Source organism: Solea solea, chromosome 15 (assembly GCF_958295425.1).
Source record: "Solea solea chromosome 15, fSolSol10.1, whole genome shotgun sequence".
In the NCBI taxonomy this organism is placed as follows: Eukaryota; Metazoa; Chordata; class Actinopteri; order Pleuronectiformes; family Soleidae; genus Solea; species Solea solea.
Window position 1 is genome coordinate 17,111,935 of NC_081148.1, and position 16,545 is coordinate 17,128,479.

Below are 16,545 nucleotides of genomic sequence, written 5' to 3' on the forward strand. Positions count from 1 at the left end.
TTTGTGTAGACTACTTGCAACCATATATGTCATGGTAAGTGTTTTAACATGCAACACTTGTGTGGATGATAGCAGGCTATCATGTGTAATGGCACAGCTGTTTTTGTTATGTTTTATAATTGCAGAGTATCTCCATTGCACATAATGATGTGTTAGTCATTACCACTAACCAGCAGCCATTTCCTTACTTCAAAGCCTCAGAAGGACTTTGGTTCTGTAGTCCTTATCTGAGACTTTTCTGATTAAATATAACCTTTAATTGTGTTGTTTTGTCTTCATCAGTCCGAGTGGATGGTTGTTTGTCTCTGTGTGGCCCTGTGATGGACTGGTGACCTGTCAGCTGTGATTGGCACTACACCCCCACCCCGTGACCCTCATGTGGAGGATAATGGGGTAGAGAATGAATGAATGAATGAATGAATCTATCTTCATCAGTCCTGATTAAAAAAAAAAAGACTGAGAGAACGCCGTTATTAACACACTTTAATCACATGGTTGTGCACAATGTTCTCTGTGCACATTTTATCAGCGTTTGTGATGCATGCTTTGTCACTTTTTGTGCAAGCCTGCTTCACAAGTTAAGCCATTGTGTGATTCCCACACACACACACACACGGATGAACCGCACAAGCCCTTAGCCAAAAACACGAAGCACTGGAGTTCAACAGAGAGGATTGTGTGAACCACCGGTCAGATCGGAGGATTTGTGTTGTTCAGTGTTTGACTTTTATTTCTCTCCCAGAATTCTTTCCCCTCTTTCGTGCATGTTTTTATCACGTCCGCTCACAAGTTTGTTTTCGCACAAGGAACACATTTTATTTGTGTTGAATATACCACTCGTGTGGAGGATAAAGTGGTAGACAATGAATGAATGAATGAAGGATAGAAGAACACATTTTATATTTTAAAGGGAAATGCCTGCTGCAGCTTTTCCAAAGCTTTTTTTTTTGTATAAACATTCCCTTTAAGTAAAGTACAATCATGGGTAGAACATACCACATTTTACTGTGAATTATAGTTTTTCAGACACAGGCTGTGCAGTTTATAATTTTCCTGCAGTTCAATTCTTTCACATCTATAGTGTGTACATACTAATCTAGATTCAGTTTGGTTGTATTTTAGTGTGAAAGTATATATCGATATAGACTGACATTACTGATATAAGTCATTTTTATACCATTTATGAACTATTAAACTGTTAAAAATAATTGGTGCTGAGTCATTCCAAAGACATGGTTCCTAGTTGTGTAAAAACTCTCTCCCAGAGAAGAAATAAACAGGCCCCAACATGACTCAGCTAAAATGCTTTTGCTGATTCTTATTTACATGTTTACAGGATTTTTGGATTGTGGATGTCTATCCAACCAGTATGAAAAAGTGACCTGTGTGTATCCTGGACTATCGTTATTGTTATATTAAACATTACACCTTTTTCTCTCCCGTCTTTTCCCTCTTCAACATTTCCCAGGATGCTTTCTTGATCCTTGGCCTGTGACCAACAGTTGGCCTTACTCCACAGAGTATCCTCCAGGAAGAAAAGTGATGCAGGATCAAAATGATTATGTTGATTCAGTGTTTGCAGCCCCTAAGCAGGTTGACCTCACACTGCAATGCAACACATGCAATAAAATATCTGACATTTCTGCCAAGCCATTGTGAAATATTACATCATTAAAAAACACTTGTTTCCATTAAGTAGTCTTACATTTACTGGAGTATTTTATGTTTGCATTTATAACTCGGTCAATGGTTGCAGTCAGCGGTGGCTCAAACAGATGACGTTATTGCTTTTATTTGGAAACAAATTGGAAATGTGGTGCCTATTAAATGAAAAGGGCTGTTAAGTTAAAGGTGGCAACATGCTTCCCCCAAAGCGATGGGCAATGCTATCTTAGTTGCTGTCTAGTCGCTAAATGGCACATTTATTTGATATTATATCTGGCCATTCAGTGCTTCTCATTTGAATATCACTAGGTCATGTGATCACATAAATTGTCTCTGGAGGCGAATAAACTGTTTGTTTTCATCTTCCTACAGATATTTGTTCTTTGAAGAGGAAAAAACCCAGTCGGCCACGCTTTTATTCCGCAAACGATCACAGTGTCAACAGCTGCAGGAACGGTAAACAACACAAATGCAGATGAGGTCATGAGTTTTCCCAAGATGACTCTGGTTATTTCAATCGTGATTGCTTGATTTGCAACTTTGTTTATGCTGCTTATGCTTTTTATCCTGGGGCTCCTTAAACGAAAATGAAAAAAAAGAATTGATATATAAAATATCATTTTGGACAAATCGTCCCACTAAAGAAAAACAATATTCAACCAAATTCAATGTCTCTTGTTTTACAGAGATTATTTCTGATGCTCTTTTTCTAGCTTTGTATAAAAAGGACTTTAAGCTGATACATGATTATCTTTAAAATGACTTCAATCTGGTTGACAATGGTATACTCATGAAAACCCTCTTTCTTGGAGTCACTAACAAACAGCAGCATTGTGCGTACTTAACCTCATTATGCTCGTCTAGTCTCAACTGAAACAGACTCCAAATCCAAAGTATTACAATATCCAGACTGAGATTTCTGTGGTAAAGCTAGGCCACAACTCCCAGTGTCATCCAATTTTCCTTCTTGTCGTCAATTTTCACTGATGGTGCAGGTCCATGTCACACCACCTCCTCCTCCTCTTCGTCTTCCTCTTCTCCTGATGGGTGGGCTCCTCAGAGGAAGGACACAGACTGGTGCTCCCGCTGCGGGAGGGCCAGCTGGATGGCAGTTGACCAGACAGAACTAACAAGATTTACCCTAAGCCCTCACACCCCCTCTTCCCATTAGTGCTCGATTTGGCCCTGGCTGCCCAGGAAAAAATCCTAACTGATATAATCAAGTTAACCATCTAGTGGTCCAGAAATCTATGAGGAGTTCAAATATTTCCAGATTCAGAAATCCGATAAAGGGCAGGATTTATGAGGCAACTTTACAGTGGTAACCTTCAGCGGGCAGTAAAAGGTGAGAAGGTAAGAACTGGAGAGAGGACTTTGTTGATATTATATGGATAATCCAGTCTGTAGCCTAAAATGTTCCATAAGCAGTTTTCATGTGAAGTTAGGATTTCTTAAAACTCAAATGTTTTTCCACCACAATTCCCTGCCACACTCCCACCAAAAAAACTGAATAATACATGTCACAGACAACATAAACTTGACACAACCTCTGAAGCAGTACGAACATATTTCCTCTTTTATTTACATTCCTTTTCAAATGTTAACATTTTTCGCTATAACTTTTGATCAGGTTGGCATTTTTTTTTTTTCTCATTAAAATAAATTGGCACAAGTAAAACATATGTAGACAAAAGTTTATTTACACCATACAACATTTTGTTTTTAAATATTTTATACAGAGCTGCAGATGTGAGAGCTTGCTGGGATCCTTCAAGCAGATTCTGCAGTATTAAAGTTGTGAAATATATTATTTATATAAAAGTGAGTATTATCTTTATTGCATTTAAAGCAATGAAGAATGTAGCTTGACAAACATTCATTTTAATATGACAGAAAAAATCCTCTTTGCCTCCCATGTTTTTATATCATAAAGTAAAAAGTGTAGTAATGGCCAAACAGACTGTTATAAACTTTTTAAAAACCTGCATAAATATATACATTGTGCTCCCGGGTCAAGTTTTATGAAATCAAAACTTGACCCAATGAAGCTGGGACGACATGGCACGTCATTTGCTTTGTGAGGTTTTTATCTAGAGAGATAAACCCTTTTTTTTTTCTCCGTTTTTTTTTCTCCGTTTTTTTTTTCAAGCCAATACCTCAACAGATAATTTGAAACACATGATGGTAAATATTGTACACCAGGCTGCCCCACACTAAGTACACTAGTGAGAATACAAAAAGTAACACTGATGTTTTTTCTGCCGATTTTTCTTTCTCTCTCTCGCTCTCTCGCTCTCTCTCTCCTCAGTCCATTCATGGTATTGGCACATAATGTCCCTGCCACACTCGTATTATCCAGATATGTATGCCAAGGCTGTTAGAAAAGTCTGTTGCTTTATTCAGTGCAAAATACACAACTTTCTCCTTCTTTCATAGTTTGCATTTTCTCCATTCTTCACCATTTGTCACCCTCTTAGACCTCCGTCTGGAAGTCTCCTTCCTGGACGTCTAAGGGTAAGTTGACACACTTTTCCCACTCTGCAGGCGTCATCTCCAGTGAGTTCTTGGTGTCAGATTCTAGTACATTCATAGTGGCGTAATTCTGGTACTCACAGGCTGGATTGTAGCTCTCCCAGGGGTTCTTGTTTGGCATGGCCTTGTCCTGTGAACATGGCCAGTTGGGTGTGATATTAGTGGCAAGACATCCTCTGGGGCTAAAATGTTATTTGTTGTTTTTTACACACACACACACACATACAAAAAAATTCTTTTGCAATGAAGTCAATTCATTCAAACAGGCATTATATGAATTTCTACCTATTGCTAATTGAAAATAATGGATTAATGCTGTGGAGAGCATCAAATAACAAAAGAAAATGGCAGTGTATTAAATGTGAACATGCTTACATTAACTCAGCAGAATTTGTGTTTTCCCCAAGCTTCCTAACTGGTACTCTAAGTGGGCCTTGTGTATGAGCCATTCATCTGAATGCGCTCTCATCGACAGTCCCACAGACGCTATTTCAAATAAGCGAGAGGAGCTGCTCCCAGACAGGGAATTCAAAATGGATACTAATATCTCCAGCCTGCTCTGCAGCAGATTCATTTGGGGGGAAAAAAGAAAAAAGGACGAGTGTGAGTGTATTGTACTTCGTTTTCCACACAAAGGAACTCGAACGGGTAACTAAGCAACGGACCTCGAATCACATTGTGCTGCAGGGCTGATTGAAATGTGAGTGAAAAAGGATTACATACGGCCAAAAGGCTGTCAATGTCTAAAAAGTCTGGCTGTGTTTTGGCCACTCAATTTCTCTTTGTTGCATTCAATACAGAAAACATTGCTGGTTGTCTCAGAGCGACGGCTACAGCTTTGACATCCTCATCGTCTCCAGCTCCAGTCAGGTGTGGAGACACACGATGGGACTTTTGATTTGCAGCAACAAGGTCGGGAAGAATCCTTTAAAAAAAAATCGCCTGACTTCACGCTCCCGACGTTGAAGAAAACTCCCCCCCCTCCCACACACAGTTGCAGAAGAGGTGAATTTACAGTAATATTTGTATAGATGCCGATTGATTAAATAATCTGCCATGCATTAATGGAAAAAATGATGGGGTTGCTAATAGATAAATGTGCATGTAAATAAAAGTGCATTCATGGCCTTGCATTGGGATGGATGCACTCGATTGCAACAAGATTACCAAAGGTCTTCCCTTCCCTTTCCTGAGTCTGGCCTTGTGGAGAAAAATGCTCCGGTGCTTTTAAGGGGCGGCCCCCTCACTCGCCCCCACCAGCTGCTGGCAGGCTCACATCTATAGGAAGGTTAACTTCCACATGAATACTTAGGCTACATAGCTGCTCATTTGCTCAATCACACATTAGGTGTCCTGCACCGGATATCTAAAAAGGGTGATTGGATGTTACTGGCTTTAATTGGCTGACAGTCACCCCCCTGGTTTTCCTGTTACTCACCATGCTGCCCATATTTGGTATGTCTCGAAATCGGTCCAGGGTTTGAAATTTCTGATTCAGTTCCTGGAACAGCTCCATGTGTCTTTTCCTGGTGTGCATGACTTTCTGCAATGGCAAGGGTTTTTTCTTTGGTATTGACAGCCAATAATGGAAATGCATCTTCCTCTCCACCCCCTCCAACTCTGATCAATTTGTTAGTGTCATGGTAGTTTACGTATAGGCCAGGTTTGAAACAAATCTGTTGGTCTCTGCATATATATCCACTGCCAAAATAAAGGAAACACCAACATAATTAATGTGAAGGTGATAGGACACTGAAAGTCAGAGCTATTTTAATTTGCAGGAGCCGGGGTTTCTAGATTAAACATAATTCTTCAGTGACAAATTGCCTTTTAGAGTTTTGTTGGAGTCAGGGAAATCCTTATCATCAAAGATTGGCACAAACCTTGCGTTTTAAGAGAGACTCACTGTGTGCATCTATAAGTGAAAACAAAATGCTCCCCATGCCAAAATGGCTGCCAGAAGCCTCATGTTTCCTTTACTTTGAATGAGTGTACAATATATATGCAGTAAAGCCTGATTTATTAATGCAAAGGAAATTGCTAAACACCTGCCAAAGGGGGTTTTAATATGTGTTTCGAAAGCCAATATAATAATTGCTGGAACCAGTGGTAAAAATCAGATGTGAAATGTGCAAATGACCTTTAAAAGCATACATTTTGGAAATCAACGTATAGCTAATGGATGGAGGAGATGGAGGAGGATAGAATGTAGATGAGAACTGTTGCCCTGTTTGTCAGTTGACAGCCTTGCTTTTACCTTAACTACACAGCATGTCAATAAATCTTGTTGAGTCAAGACTGTGTAACCAATAAGCTTAAGAGGCACAACAAGTACTAGTAAATCAAATGACAAACACAACTGCAAAAAATGGCTCTTCTCTGCATAAAAAAAAGCTAGATGCATGTGCTACGGCAAAGTAACCTTATTCTACGTACCTCGAAGTCCAGATCAGAATATCGTGACTTTCGTCTCTGTAGAAAGAAAACACAAAGGCATTGAGTTATTACGTCATCAGCGTGATGTGCACATTCACAGCCATGTACTGTATATGTGTTTGTTGCAGCCCTGTGTCCTCTGCATTCTCCATTCACATGAGCATATGTACCTCTAAGGAGCTCATAGATATTGTTGACCCTGTCTCACTCCTAGAAAGTCCCGCAGATTCCTCCATCTCAGCGAGGAAGTTCTTAACAGCCGTGCGAGGTTCAAAGGGCAGGTTTTGCATCTGCTCTGGAGCACCAGGATACTGCTGCTCCAGGTTCACATTCATGTGGTCCATGCCCGATGGGCTAATGTTGAAATCAGGACTCATCTTGTAATGCATCAGCCTCTCGTGTGACAGCGAATCCATAGTGATGTTCATCTTGGTGTCCTCTTTCAGGAGGGTGGGCACGTTACCCACCCCTGACATCGCTGCGGCAGAGGCACGCGGCATGACTATGTAGTCTGTCTCCATCATCTGGCCCTGTGCCGAGTGGCCGTCCATGTCGTGGCCGCCCATGTCCTGATCGCTCTTTCGCAGGGCGTCGTCGGTGCACAGGTAAACGGTGCGCCGCATGTCGACGTTGCTGTCAACCATGCACTGCTCTTTCAGCTCGCCTACGCCCATTGGCATGTGCAGAGCCGAAGGCTGCTGTATTAAGACTTTGGAGATGATGTTGCCAGGCAACGTGGAGTAGTTGAGGCCCTCCGGAGCCTTCTCATCCTCTTCATCGTTGAGGGAAATGCGAGAGAGGGTACCCGTTATGGTGGCAGCACGACAAGAGCCCATGTCTTTGTGGAGTGCTGAAGGGCAGAGGGATGTGGGGATTAGTCAGAGTTTCACAGTAATGAAAGTAATGTCACAGTTTGTCTGAGATTATCCAGCATGTGATCAAAATAACCAAAAAAAAAAAAAGAAATCAAATGAATAAGATCTATCTCTCTAAGGATTAATTTCTGCACAGGGCATAACAGGACAAATAAATGTGAATGACTTTGCACCTAAAAATAAAGGAACACAACAGGTATGCATAGAGAATCACAGCCAGTCTCCCTGCCATACAGTATCCTCTTCATACTAATCCCTGTGTACTGTATGGGGGTGACCTTGTAATCCACCAGATTCGGTCTCCACTGAGCAGTTTGCCTCATGAATCAGAAGGTATTGCATTGTCTGTTTACAAAAACGCCTGCACAGAGATTACAATAACAACAAATAGGCCTTTTTGTGTGAGTTTCATTTAATGCTCAGTGTAGACATGGGGAAAACACTCAGCGTCTGGTATTCATGTAAAAAAAAAAAAAAAAAAAGAAATCCTCTCATCCTCTGAAGTTTACACTTTTATGCTGTGGGATGACACTGCAGAACATCACATCTGCTACTTAAAATAATCTCTTCCTGTAAACAACCAACTCCAACTATGCTTACCACAGCGACTAATCAGTTAAAGTGCATTTCTCTCCGACTCTGCCTTTGCTTGGTACTAAATCTGGTCATGATTTACAAGTGACACCTATCTGTTCCGTCTTTGTGCATCAGAAATGTCCTCTTTAGCTTTCGGACGTCTGCACAGCATCACTTCACACATTCACATTGGCCATTTTTTTTGTCTCCTAACTAACTGGTCGTGTTTCCGAATGTGCTAAATGATGACCAGCTTCATAATTCCCTGTTATTCCACGGAGGATGTGTTCTGTGCAAATGATGCAAGTTGTCACCACTGATTACGAGACGCATCGGTTTGTCTTTAATACAGTGACAGCGAGATGCAGATATCTTAGCAAAAAAAGATGATAATCTTTCCAAAATCGGGCACATAGTACCTTTGTATCTATTAGAACATTATGTTAAAATCACCATTATATGAAATAACATATCATAACGATCAGTGTGACTGTTTTTCCATGTACTGCATACTGAATAAAATGCAGTGAAGGCAACAAATAAAGTAAATATCCAACAAGTTTTGTTCTCAGACAAAAGTCAGTGTTTTGGTAACTGTGTGAAAAAACTCCTCTAGGGATTGTTGTTTGTTACGTAACCTGAGCTATTTTTTACCATCTAACCTCTTTTGTTTCTCTTTTTTTTTTGTTGCATGCAAAGCGAGGAGACACTTTTTTAATAAGATGCCATCTGTTTACCTGATCGGCAAGCGATGTCCACGTCTTTCTCGAAGTCTGTCTGTAGGAAAGAGGAACGGCAAATGGTCAGTGCTGCTGAGAACAAAGCCTTTTACATAAAACTGAAGACACACACACACACGTGTATATATATATATATACGTGTGTACTGTATGTTTTTCTAATTTCCCACTGTGTTAGAAAAATGCAAAGCAGACATTTTTGTCCTTTCCTTCTTCCTAACAATATATCAATACAAGATCTCGGGGAAAGAAAAATGCAAGTGCAGCAGCTGGGAAGCGTTTTGTGCTAGTCGCTAATGACACCAGTCTGTTATCATGGAAACTATTTCACTCTGAAGGGCATTAGAATATTAATAGCAAATCATTGCTATGGTGTGCCAGTGGCATCATCATCAGGCTCGATGAAGAGACAGATATTCCATTTCAAAGGTCAGACAAGGAGCAGCTCTCCATTACCACTGACAGAGGAGGAAATGAGAGGGACGTGTGGAAAACATGGACACTAAGTTCAATCAAATAGGAATAAAGGATTGGGCTTAAGGCCTGTGGAAATCAACCAGAGGACCAAGGGTCTACCCAACATGCAACTGGAGCTTTGCAAAAAAAAACAATGTGTGAAAATTGTAAACCTATTATGTTTTAGAGACCACATTTAATTGAATCATGAAAAACTAAAAAATGGAAAAATCAAGTTCATTTAAGGTCAAGGGGGGGGCGTGCGTGTGCATTATAAATAACCAGGGGACATTAGGTCTGCTTAAATTATAGAGGATCTAATGGTCACAGATAACAGAGGCTAACTGTGCCTACCATTATCTGAGCATGCCCGTTGGGAAACGTTCCTGTTGCATCGCCGCTGATTGGGTCTTGGCAGTTTCTGAGCCGACATCGGAAAGCGTCTTGGACCTAAGGATGGGGGGTGTGGTTAGAATAGAATAGAATAGAATAGAATAGAATAGCCTTTGTTGTCATTGGAGACGACATTGAAATTCTGAAAGCTAGTGCAATACAAATATCTCAACACAATAATAAATAAGCATAAAACATAACAATAAAATACTTTTGAGTTTATGGTATTTTGAGTTTACGGTTTAATAGTCAATTTGTGCCACTTTTGATGCTTCTGTCCTGCTTCTCTCAAGGCAGCAGAGTGAAAAGAGCATAGCTAGGAGGGCAGGTGTCTTTTATTATTCCCTTTGGTTTGCATAACTTAATGGCTTTAAGTTCCCTGCAACATTTAGATCAAGAGTCAAGTAAATGAAGAAGAACGGGGGAAAAGAAAGATGACCTCACGTAAGCCGTTTACCTCTCTCCGTAGGACGCAGTGCACCATCACAATGACGAATCCCTGCAGTGAGTCAAAAACTGCGAAGAGGATCTGAAAGAGGATGGAGCGCTTGTCTGTCATGGCGAGCACTGCGGACATCCAGGTCAAAGCCAACAGAGGTAGGACGACGCAGGAGCTCCACAGGGACGCCCTGCAACGAGGGAGGAAGGATCATGTCGATGGAATACAGTAGGAGCGATGATGTGAGTAAAATCTGCATCAGGGCTTCTTTTTAAATCCACTAGAAACCATACAGTGTAGTATGACACGTTTACAATGACAGATATTCCAACACTGTACATGCGATCTCCTGTGGTTTCACGCTGCACTGGTCTAAACTGTAGAGGTGGACACAGTGTACATGCAGAGACTCCCTGTAGCATCGTCTTATTGATTCAGAGACACTGACAGGCACTTACATTGCATTGCTAGCTGTAGTTGCTGATAAAGCAGTTGTTGATACAACACCACATTTGGCACACTTGAGAGTTAATCCTGTATGCGGCTCACTCATCTGTCTGTGGGACATAGAGACAACAGCATGACAAACAACGCCACTATCCCGACTTTAAATCCCCCCCCCCGTCATATTAGCATCAGCAGACACAGCCAATGTGTGGGCGATGTAATGATTTCCATCTTGGACTGATTCTGCCAGGGAAACGCGAAGCCATGTCGCTCCCGAGAGAGATCTGACCTCTTTATGTTTATGCCTCTAATTTCCTTTTGGCAGCAAGAAAGAAGGGGGTCTAAATCTCCATATCTATACATACATACATCAATACGTACATTTGTGCATGAATTTTTGAGAATAAAAAGGTGTAGAAGAAAAAGCCGAAATACTAACAAGGATGTGCTGTCATACCCTGCTCGGTGCTTCAGCTTCTTGTCCAGAATGCCGTCTCTGGACACAAGCTTGTTAAACACCAAGATACCGATCACCATGTTGACCTGTCGATAGAAAAGAGACCCGGGAATATTAACTTCACAATAAATCAACAGCAACAAGATCATTTCAAAATCAATAGGCTATTTGCATTTCCCAACTTGACATTCTCCATTGGTAGACACCGGTTTATGTCATCGTCCTGCAGGCATTTCCTTTAGTTTTTTTCATCTGCACTGAGCTTTGACCTCCAGCTTCTATTGTTTGTTCATCTCTGTGACATTTCAGCCAGGAGATGAGGCATGTTCTACCCACTCAGCCCAGCACAAAAGCCTTAAGAAAAGATCTCCCTGACAAGAAACACTTGAAAGGCACCTTCTCCTATTATTAGAAGTACTACGCTAATAGAAAACTGATGGAGATTTCCAGTGGCCGCGGGGGGAACAGCTCTTTAAAACATTTGTCTTTTTACTTTTACTATTTATATCCAACTGTTGTTTTTTTGTTCCAACAGGTCCGGTCCCTCAGATCAGCCCTGTTGCTACGATCCAAAGGTAATTCCTTTTTATTTCTTTGTTTATCAATGTCGTGGTTGCTTTTACTCCTCTTTGTTCCTCGTGTTAATGAAGGCTGCATGCATTTAAGCGTGTGTGTACATTTTCACCCGACACCTGTTGTTAATGCGGTGCCATGAACCGTGAATAAAAAAAAAGCGCAGAACTGTAAGAGTTTATCCGATGCTCAAACTAAGATGATTTGTCACAAATGAGGTCATTTTTTAAAATCGCTCCACAGGACACATGTTTGACAATGAATAAAGATTACTCTCTTCCTGTGACAGACTTTTGTGGACTCATTCTTTGTGTAATTGTCTCTGTACAACAACACGAAGATAATTAAAATACTCGAGTATATTGGATTTTGTACAAATCTGACGCATAAATAATTTATAACCTCACAGCTTGAGCAGGTTGCCTGATGGGATGCTCATTACTTTGACTTTGAAACCAGACAGTGTTCCTCCTGTTAGGCATTTTACGACACTGTCTTAACACAATGAAGTTGTGCCACACTGATACTCTACCATCACTATCAAACTAGATAATGGCTTGTGAGCATTTAAAAAAAAAAAAAACAAGGAGTAAAATGCCAGTTTTCTATTCTTATTATTATTCAGAAGCTGTGCAAAAAAAATGGAGATCTGAGATTTCCCTTGTGTTCTCATGCAAAAGTAAAAACTGGACTGACATCTGATGACTGAAACATACCAGAACAACAGCAGCTGCGGGTCCAACAAAGGCATACAGGAGCCCACCCTCCAAAGACAGCCAACAGCTGCAGGGAAAGCAGAGAAAAACAGTTAACTCCCACCAAGGCATTAACATCCAAGTTAATGGTGCACACCAGCATAGAATTGTATTTCCCTTGACTGTCAGGGGAGATGTGCCATATGCTGTAACTCTTTTTTTCCAAAGTTTCACAGGGTAATAAAATGCTAAAGAGATTTTAAGCAGTGTTTATGCACTGGGTATCCAGCAGGGATACAACTCAGTTGAAATTGGGGTCTTGCTGCGCTATTTTGAAATCTGATTGGGTTTGGGGGGGGACTTTGTTTATGGCGCTATTTAGCATCAATAAGCCAGTGAAGACATTCCATTAACCTAATGCATGTATTTCTAAATAACAGACTTATACTAAAAGAAGAAACTTACTATAAGGGTGTCCCATAGCCCTTTGTTTTGGTGAATCCCATTGAAACAGCGACCACTAAAGCTGGTAATCCTTAAAAAGAAAAAAAACAATCAATAGTTATTTGAGCTGTTCTCCGAGAATATAAATCCATAAATCTTCCAAAAAAAAAAAAAAAAAGAATCAGGCTGCGCGCCGTCTAGTCATTAAACAAAGTGCAACTGGATTCACTCCATTAGAAAGAAGCCTTAGTATGAGACCACACAATTATCTCGGAGTAATATATGATATACGCAGAATAGACATTTCAACAATTTGTTCAACATAAATCGTACAATATGACATTAGATGGCAGAGGAGAGCCCACTGTTCTGTGCACTGACAAAATGGCAGCAGAGCATCACTTCTAGAAAACCACACAGTACATTTTCCTTCGCTGTGCTGTAAGAATTTTCCACGCACTCCACACTTTTTAGATGCATGAATCTTTTCATTGCTCCTCGTTGCAGATTGGCGTAATAGATGTGATCCTTACTATGTGCACAGAATATTAACACTTTTTTCCCTCTTAGGGCGGCACAGACAGGTGCTATTGATGTAATCAGTTTCCCGGAGGCACGAGGCAAAGACCCTGTGGCCATCCGTTGCTTCTCTGCAGTGCCGGCGAGGTAAAGAGTGCCGCGTGTACACAAGCATGTCATAAATCACAGCGGCTGGAAAGCGCCTGGCGGAGATGCTGCAGCTCAAACAGGCTGAATTACAAGTCAACAGGTGTCATGTGCTGCACATCATTTAAGGAATCATTTTCTTTTCTGGAGTGCACGTTCTAATCTGTGAAGGATCAGAATCGGTTCACTTTCAAGTCATTGCATGTAGCAGTGGTCATAACATAATGCATTTTAACTGGCACACAAAGTGTCTTAGTGATGGTTGAATTGTCGAAATCTGTGTGATTGTACAACAGCTTTTGTCCACTTTTGCAGCAGGCAGTGGCACCGCAATGACTAAGACAGCCTTGTTTGTTGCTAGGTAACAAGAAGTATGAGTGTGGGCTATTTCACAATCAAATTGATTTTTTTAAAGAAGAGATTTCTAGTAGTCTATACGACAGAAGCCTTTGGACAAGGACTCGTGCTGACATTCATCAAATGAGGGGATAGAAATTGTCGATACAGTAATTTCTCCTGCTTGTGTTGTTATTATGCACATTCACCTTCATTTCCTACTTAATATGTAATTGTTATTGTTCTATCTTTGTAATATCTGAGCGCAGGGCTCACAGCATAGGAGGCAGTGGAAACCTAACATCCTAATACCCACACTGAGGACATTGTCTGCACATTGATATCTGTATTCTGTTTGAAACAGATTGCATTCACTTCTGCAAAGCATTTCAGATTTTGTATAATCACATCTTGTCACAGCAAGCTCCAGTAGATAAATCCAATACTTTTGTTTCCGAAAAAGCCAAAAAAAAAAGAAAACTCTCCTGAGCTCTTATGTCTGAGAATACCAGACAAAATGTTTTTTTGCTGCAGTGGAAACGCTCCACTCACGCTCTCTTGATCAGACATAAGGTCATTTTAACCTGCGACAGGAGAGCATCACCACTCTGTGTCACCCCCACTGCTCAAGCCTCACAAATATACCCGACGCTCAGAGAGCTTAACTGGAACACAAATGTATCACAACAAAGAACCTGACAGGGTGAAGATCTGCTGAGGACCGGACGAGAAAAGCAAATGGAGCAGATATAGTTGCTTGGAAAGACGTCTCGATAGACGACCTTGGCAGAATCACGGCAGCAGCCAAGTATAATGGGAGATAATGGGAGACGCTTAAGGAACACGCAGCTTACTTACCCCAGCCCAGACACAGAAAGCGCTTGCGTATGAGCCTGGTCCGAACCTTTCCCGTCACTGCCATGTAGGACTGCCAGGCCTCGGTGAGGACCCAGCAGAACGACGCCAGAAAGAAGAAGTGCAGAAAGGCCGTTGTCATGATGCACACACCCTATAAATACAAGATAAAGAGGACGTTAAGTAACCGTGGATTCAAACGACAGCTTCGCGTCCGACTTCAATACAGCTTTTATAAAAATGGAGGCGCACTCCATCAGATTCCACAAGCATTTGACTCCAGATGCAAGCAGCTCCCCACAGATGCCAATCAATTATATTGATATTTTTCTTAACTCTTCTAACTAACAGGATTTGCCATTCCAGACCATTCACTGATGATACCAATCTGTGCAGTGGTTTGAAATGCAGCAGCAGAGGTGATCATGGTAGTATAGAGATAAGAGTCCGGCTAACTGAGACAGAGAAGGCCACAGCATAGCATTCCTCTCTGCACTAACCCTGATTAGTATGCTGGGGATTCCACCTGGAGGCATGTGAGCCAAGGTCAACTGTTTTACACAGAGGGGAGGGGGGGGGGGGGGGGAGGAGGATAGACCACAACACAGCCTGAATGATATCGAACGCACATGTCGGAAGACACAGCAGACGACATTCAGGCCTGAGCGCTGTGGCTGGACTTTTCAGCTCCATTAGCTCGCTCATCTGTGTTTCCCGGAGAGGAATCTCTGATCGGATTGTTTAGACGAGGAAATAGAAGAAAGGAAGAAAACCCTTTTGTCACCACACACACTGTCATTTGTGAATGAGAAGAGATGAAGTATTTTTCTCTCTTTGGATTGTTTGCAAGCGTGTAGACTGCGGTAATGTGAGTGACACTTCACAAAGAGGGAGAGATTGAGGTGCATCATCTAGTCCCAGGGCATCCACACACCATACTGTGAGATCTCCTATATACTTAATCTTCCCGCTAAGAGAACCACACTGAACCCATCCGCCCCCTGTTGTGTTCGCAAGGTTCACACAAAACAATCCTTCCATTACCTCATGCCGAGGAAATTAGAAACCCCGGAGTATCTATTACTGTACTGTAGATGTGGCTTAAGGTAGAAAATTAGGATTTGTGCTTATTATATAATATTCTAGGCTTTCATATAAAGTCATCATCCTGCCTTAATCGACGGGATACGTTTCATATAATCTGTAATGTAAAAAAAAAAAAAAGCTGCAGTTTTAGATTAATGTGTGTTAACACTGCGTCTTAACTGAACGACTCGTGAAATGTGACACCAGAAAACATACATTTGATTATTGATTGATATTATGAGCCAGTTTTGGCAGACGTCTACACTTTCACACAGCTTGTTAAAATTCACCCCGTTCGGAACCCTTTATCACCTATTGTCACGTCTAATTAATAACGCTGAAATGGAAATTCGGGCAGCGTCGTTATGAACCGCGTTTTATGTGAAACCGCGTTTTATGTGAAAGGCTCTTGGTGGCATGCTAATGAACTGAAATACACAAAAATCCTTTTCAGCTTTGGTAAAAACAAACAAACAACAACTAAAGATTTCCACAACTTTAGAGCTGCTAATGCTGTAAAGATGATTTGCAGAATAGGGGTAATATTTTTGAATATTTTTATAATATTTATTTTTTTTGTTACGTGCCCACCTCTGAGGTTAAGAAGCACTATTTTTCAAAAATACTACCCCTATTCTCGTAATGCAGTGTCCAGTTAATCTCTACATGTTTTTTGGACATGCAGAAGGAAAGCAGAGAACCTGGAGAAAACCCACCCACACAACAGGAGAACATGCAAAACACTGTGAGGCCCCCCCCCCCCCCCCCCTCACATGTTCATACACAGTAGCAATTACAGGTGTGTACAGCTGCTTGCGTGGGAATCTCATGCTCTGCATCAGGTTTTTAATAAGCTACAGAATAGCATTCTACTG

The 16,545-nt window shown here is 41.2% G+C and overlaps 1 protein-coding gene across 6 annotated transcripts in view; it reads right to left on the reverse strand.

The window, feature by feature from the left end:
• Nucleotides 1-3,220: 3,220 nt before the first annotated feature.
• The window catches only part of adgrb3 (adhesion G protein-coupled receptor B3), a 100,954-nt gene continuing 87,629 nt past the window's right edge, over nucleotides 3,221-16,545 (reverse strand). For 3 of the 6 annotated variants that reach the window (XM_058651667.1, XM_058651666.1, XM_058651671.1), the window contains 12 exons: nucleotides 14,588-14,738; nucleotides 12,749-12,818; nucleotides 12,305-12,371; nucleotides 10,998-11,101; nucleotides 10,570-10,668; nucleotides 10,130-10,301; nucleotides 9,634-9,729; nucleotides 8,822-8,861; nucleotides 6,804-7,483; nucleotides 6,634-6,669; nucleotides 5,636-5,740; nucleotides 3,221-4,327 (listed from right to left, as the gene is read on the reverse strand). In XM_058651667.1, coding sequence (XP_058507650.1) covers nucleotides 4,139-4,327; nucleotides 5,636-5,740; nucleotides 6,634-6,669; nucleotides 6,804-7,483; nucleotides 8,822-8,861; nucleotides 9,634-9,729; nucleotides 10,130-10,301; nucleotides 10,570-10,668; nucleotides 10,998-11,101; nucleotides 12,305-12,371; nucleotides 12,749-12,818; nucleotides 14,588-14,738 — 1,809 coding nt within the window. In that variant the 3' untranslated portion in view covers nucleotides 3,221-4,138. The remainder of the gene's footprint in view (nucleotides 4,328-5,635; nucleotides 5,741-6,633; nucleotides 6,670-6,803; nucleotides 7,484-8,821; nucleotides 8,862-9,633; nucleotides 9,730-10,129; nucleotides 10,302-10,569; nucleotides 10,669-10,997; nucleotides 11,102-12,304; nucleotides 12,372-12,748; nucleotides 12,819-14,587; nucleotides 14,739-16,545) is intronic. The other 3 variants (XM_058651668.1, XM_058651670.1, XM_058651669.1) reach the window with 3 other exon arrangements.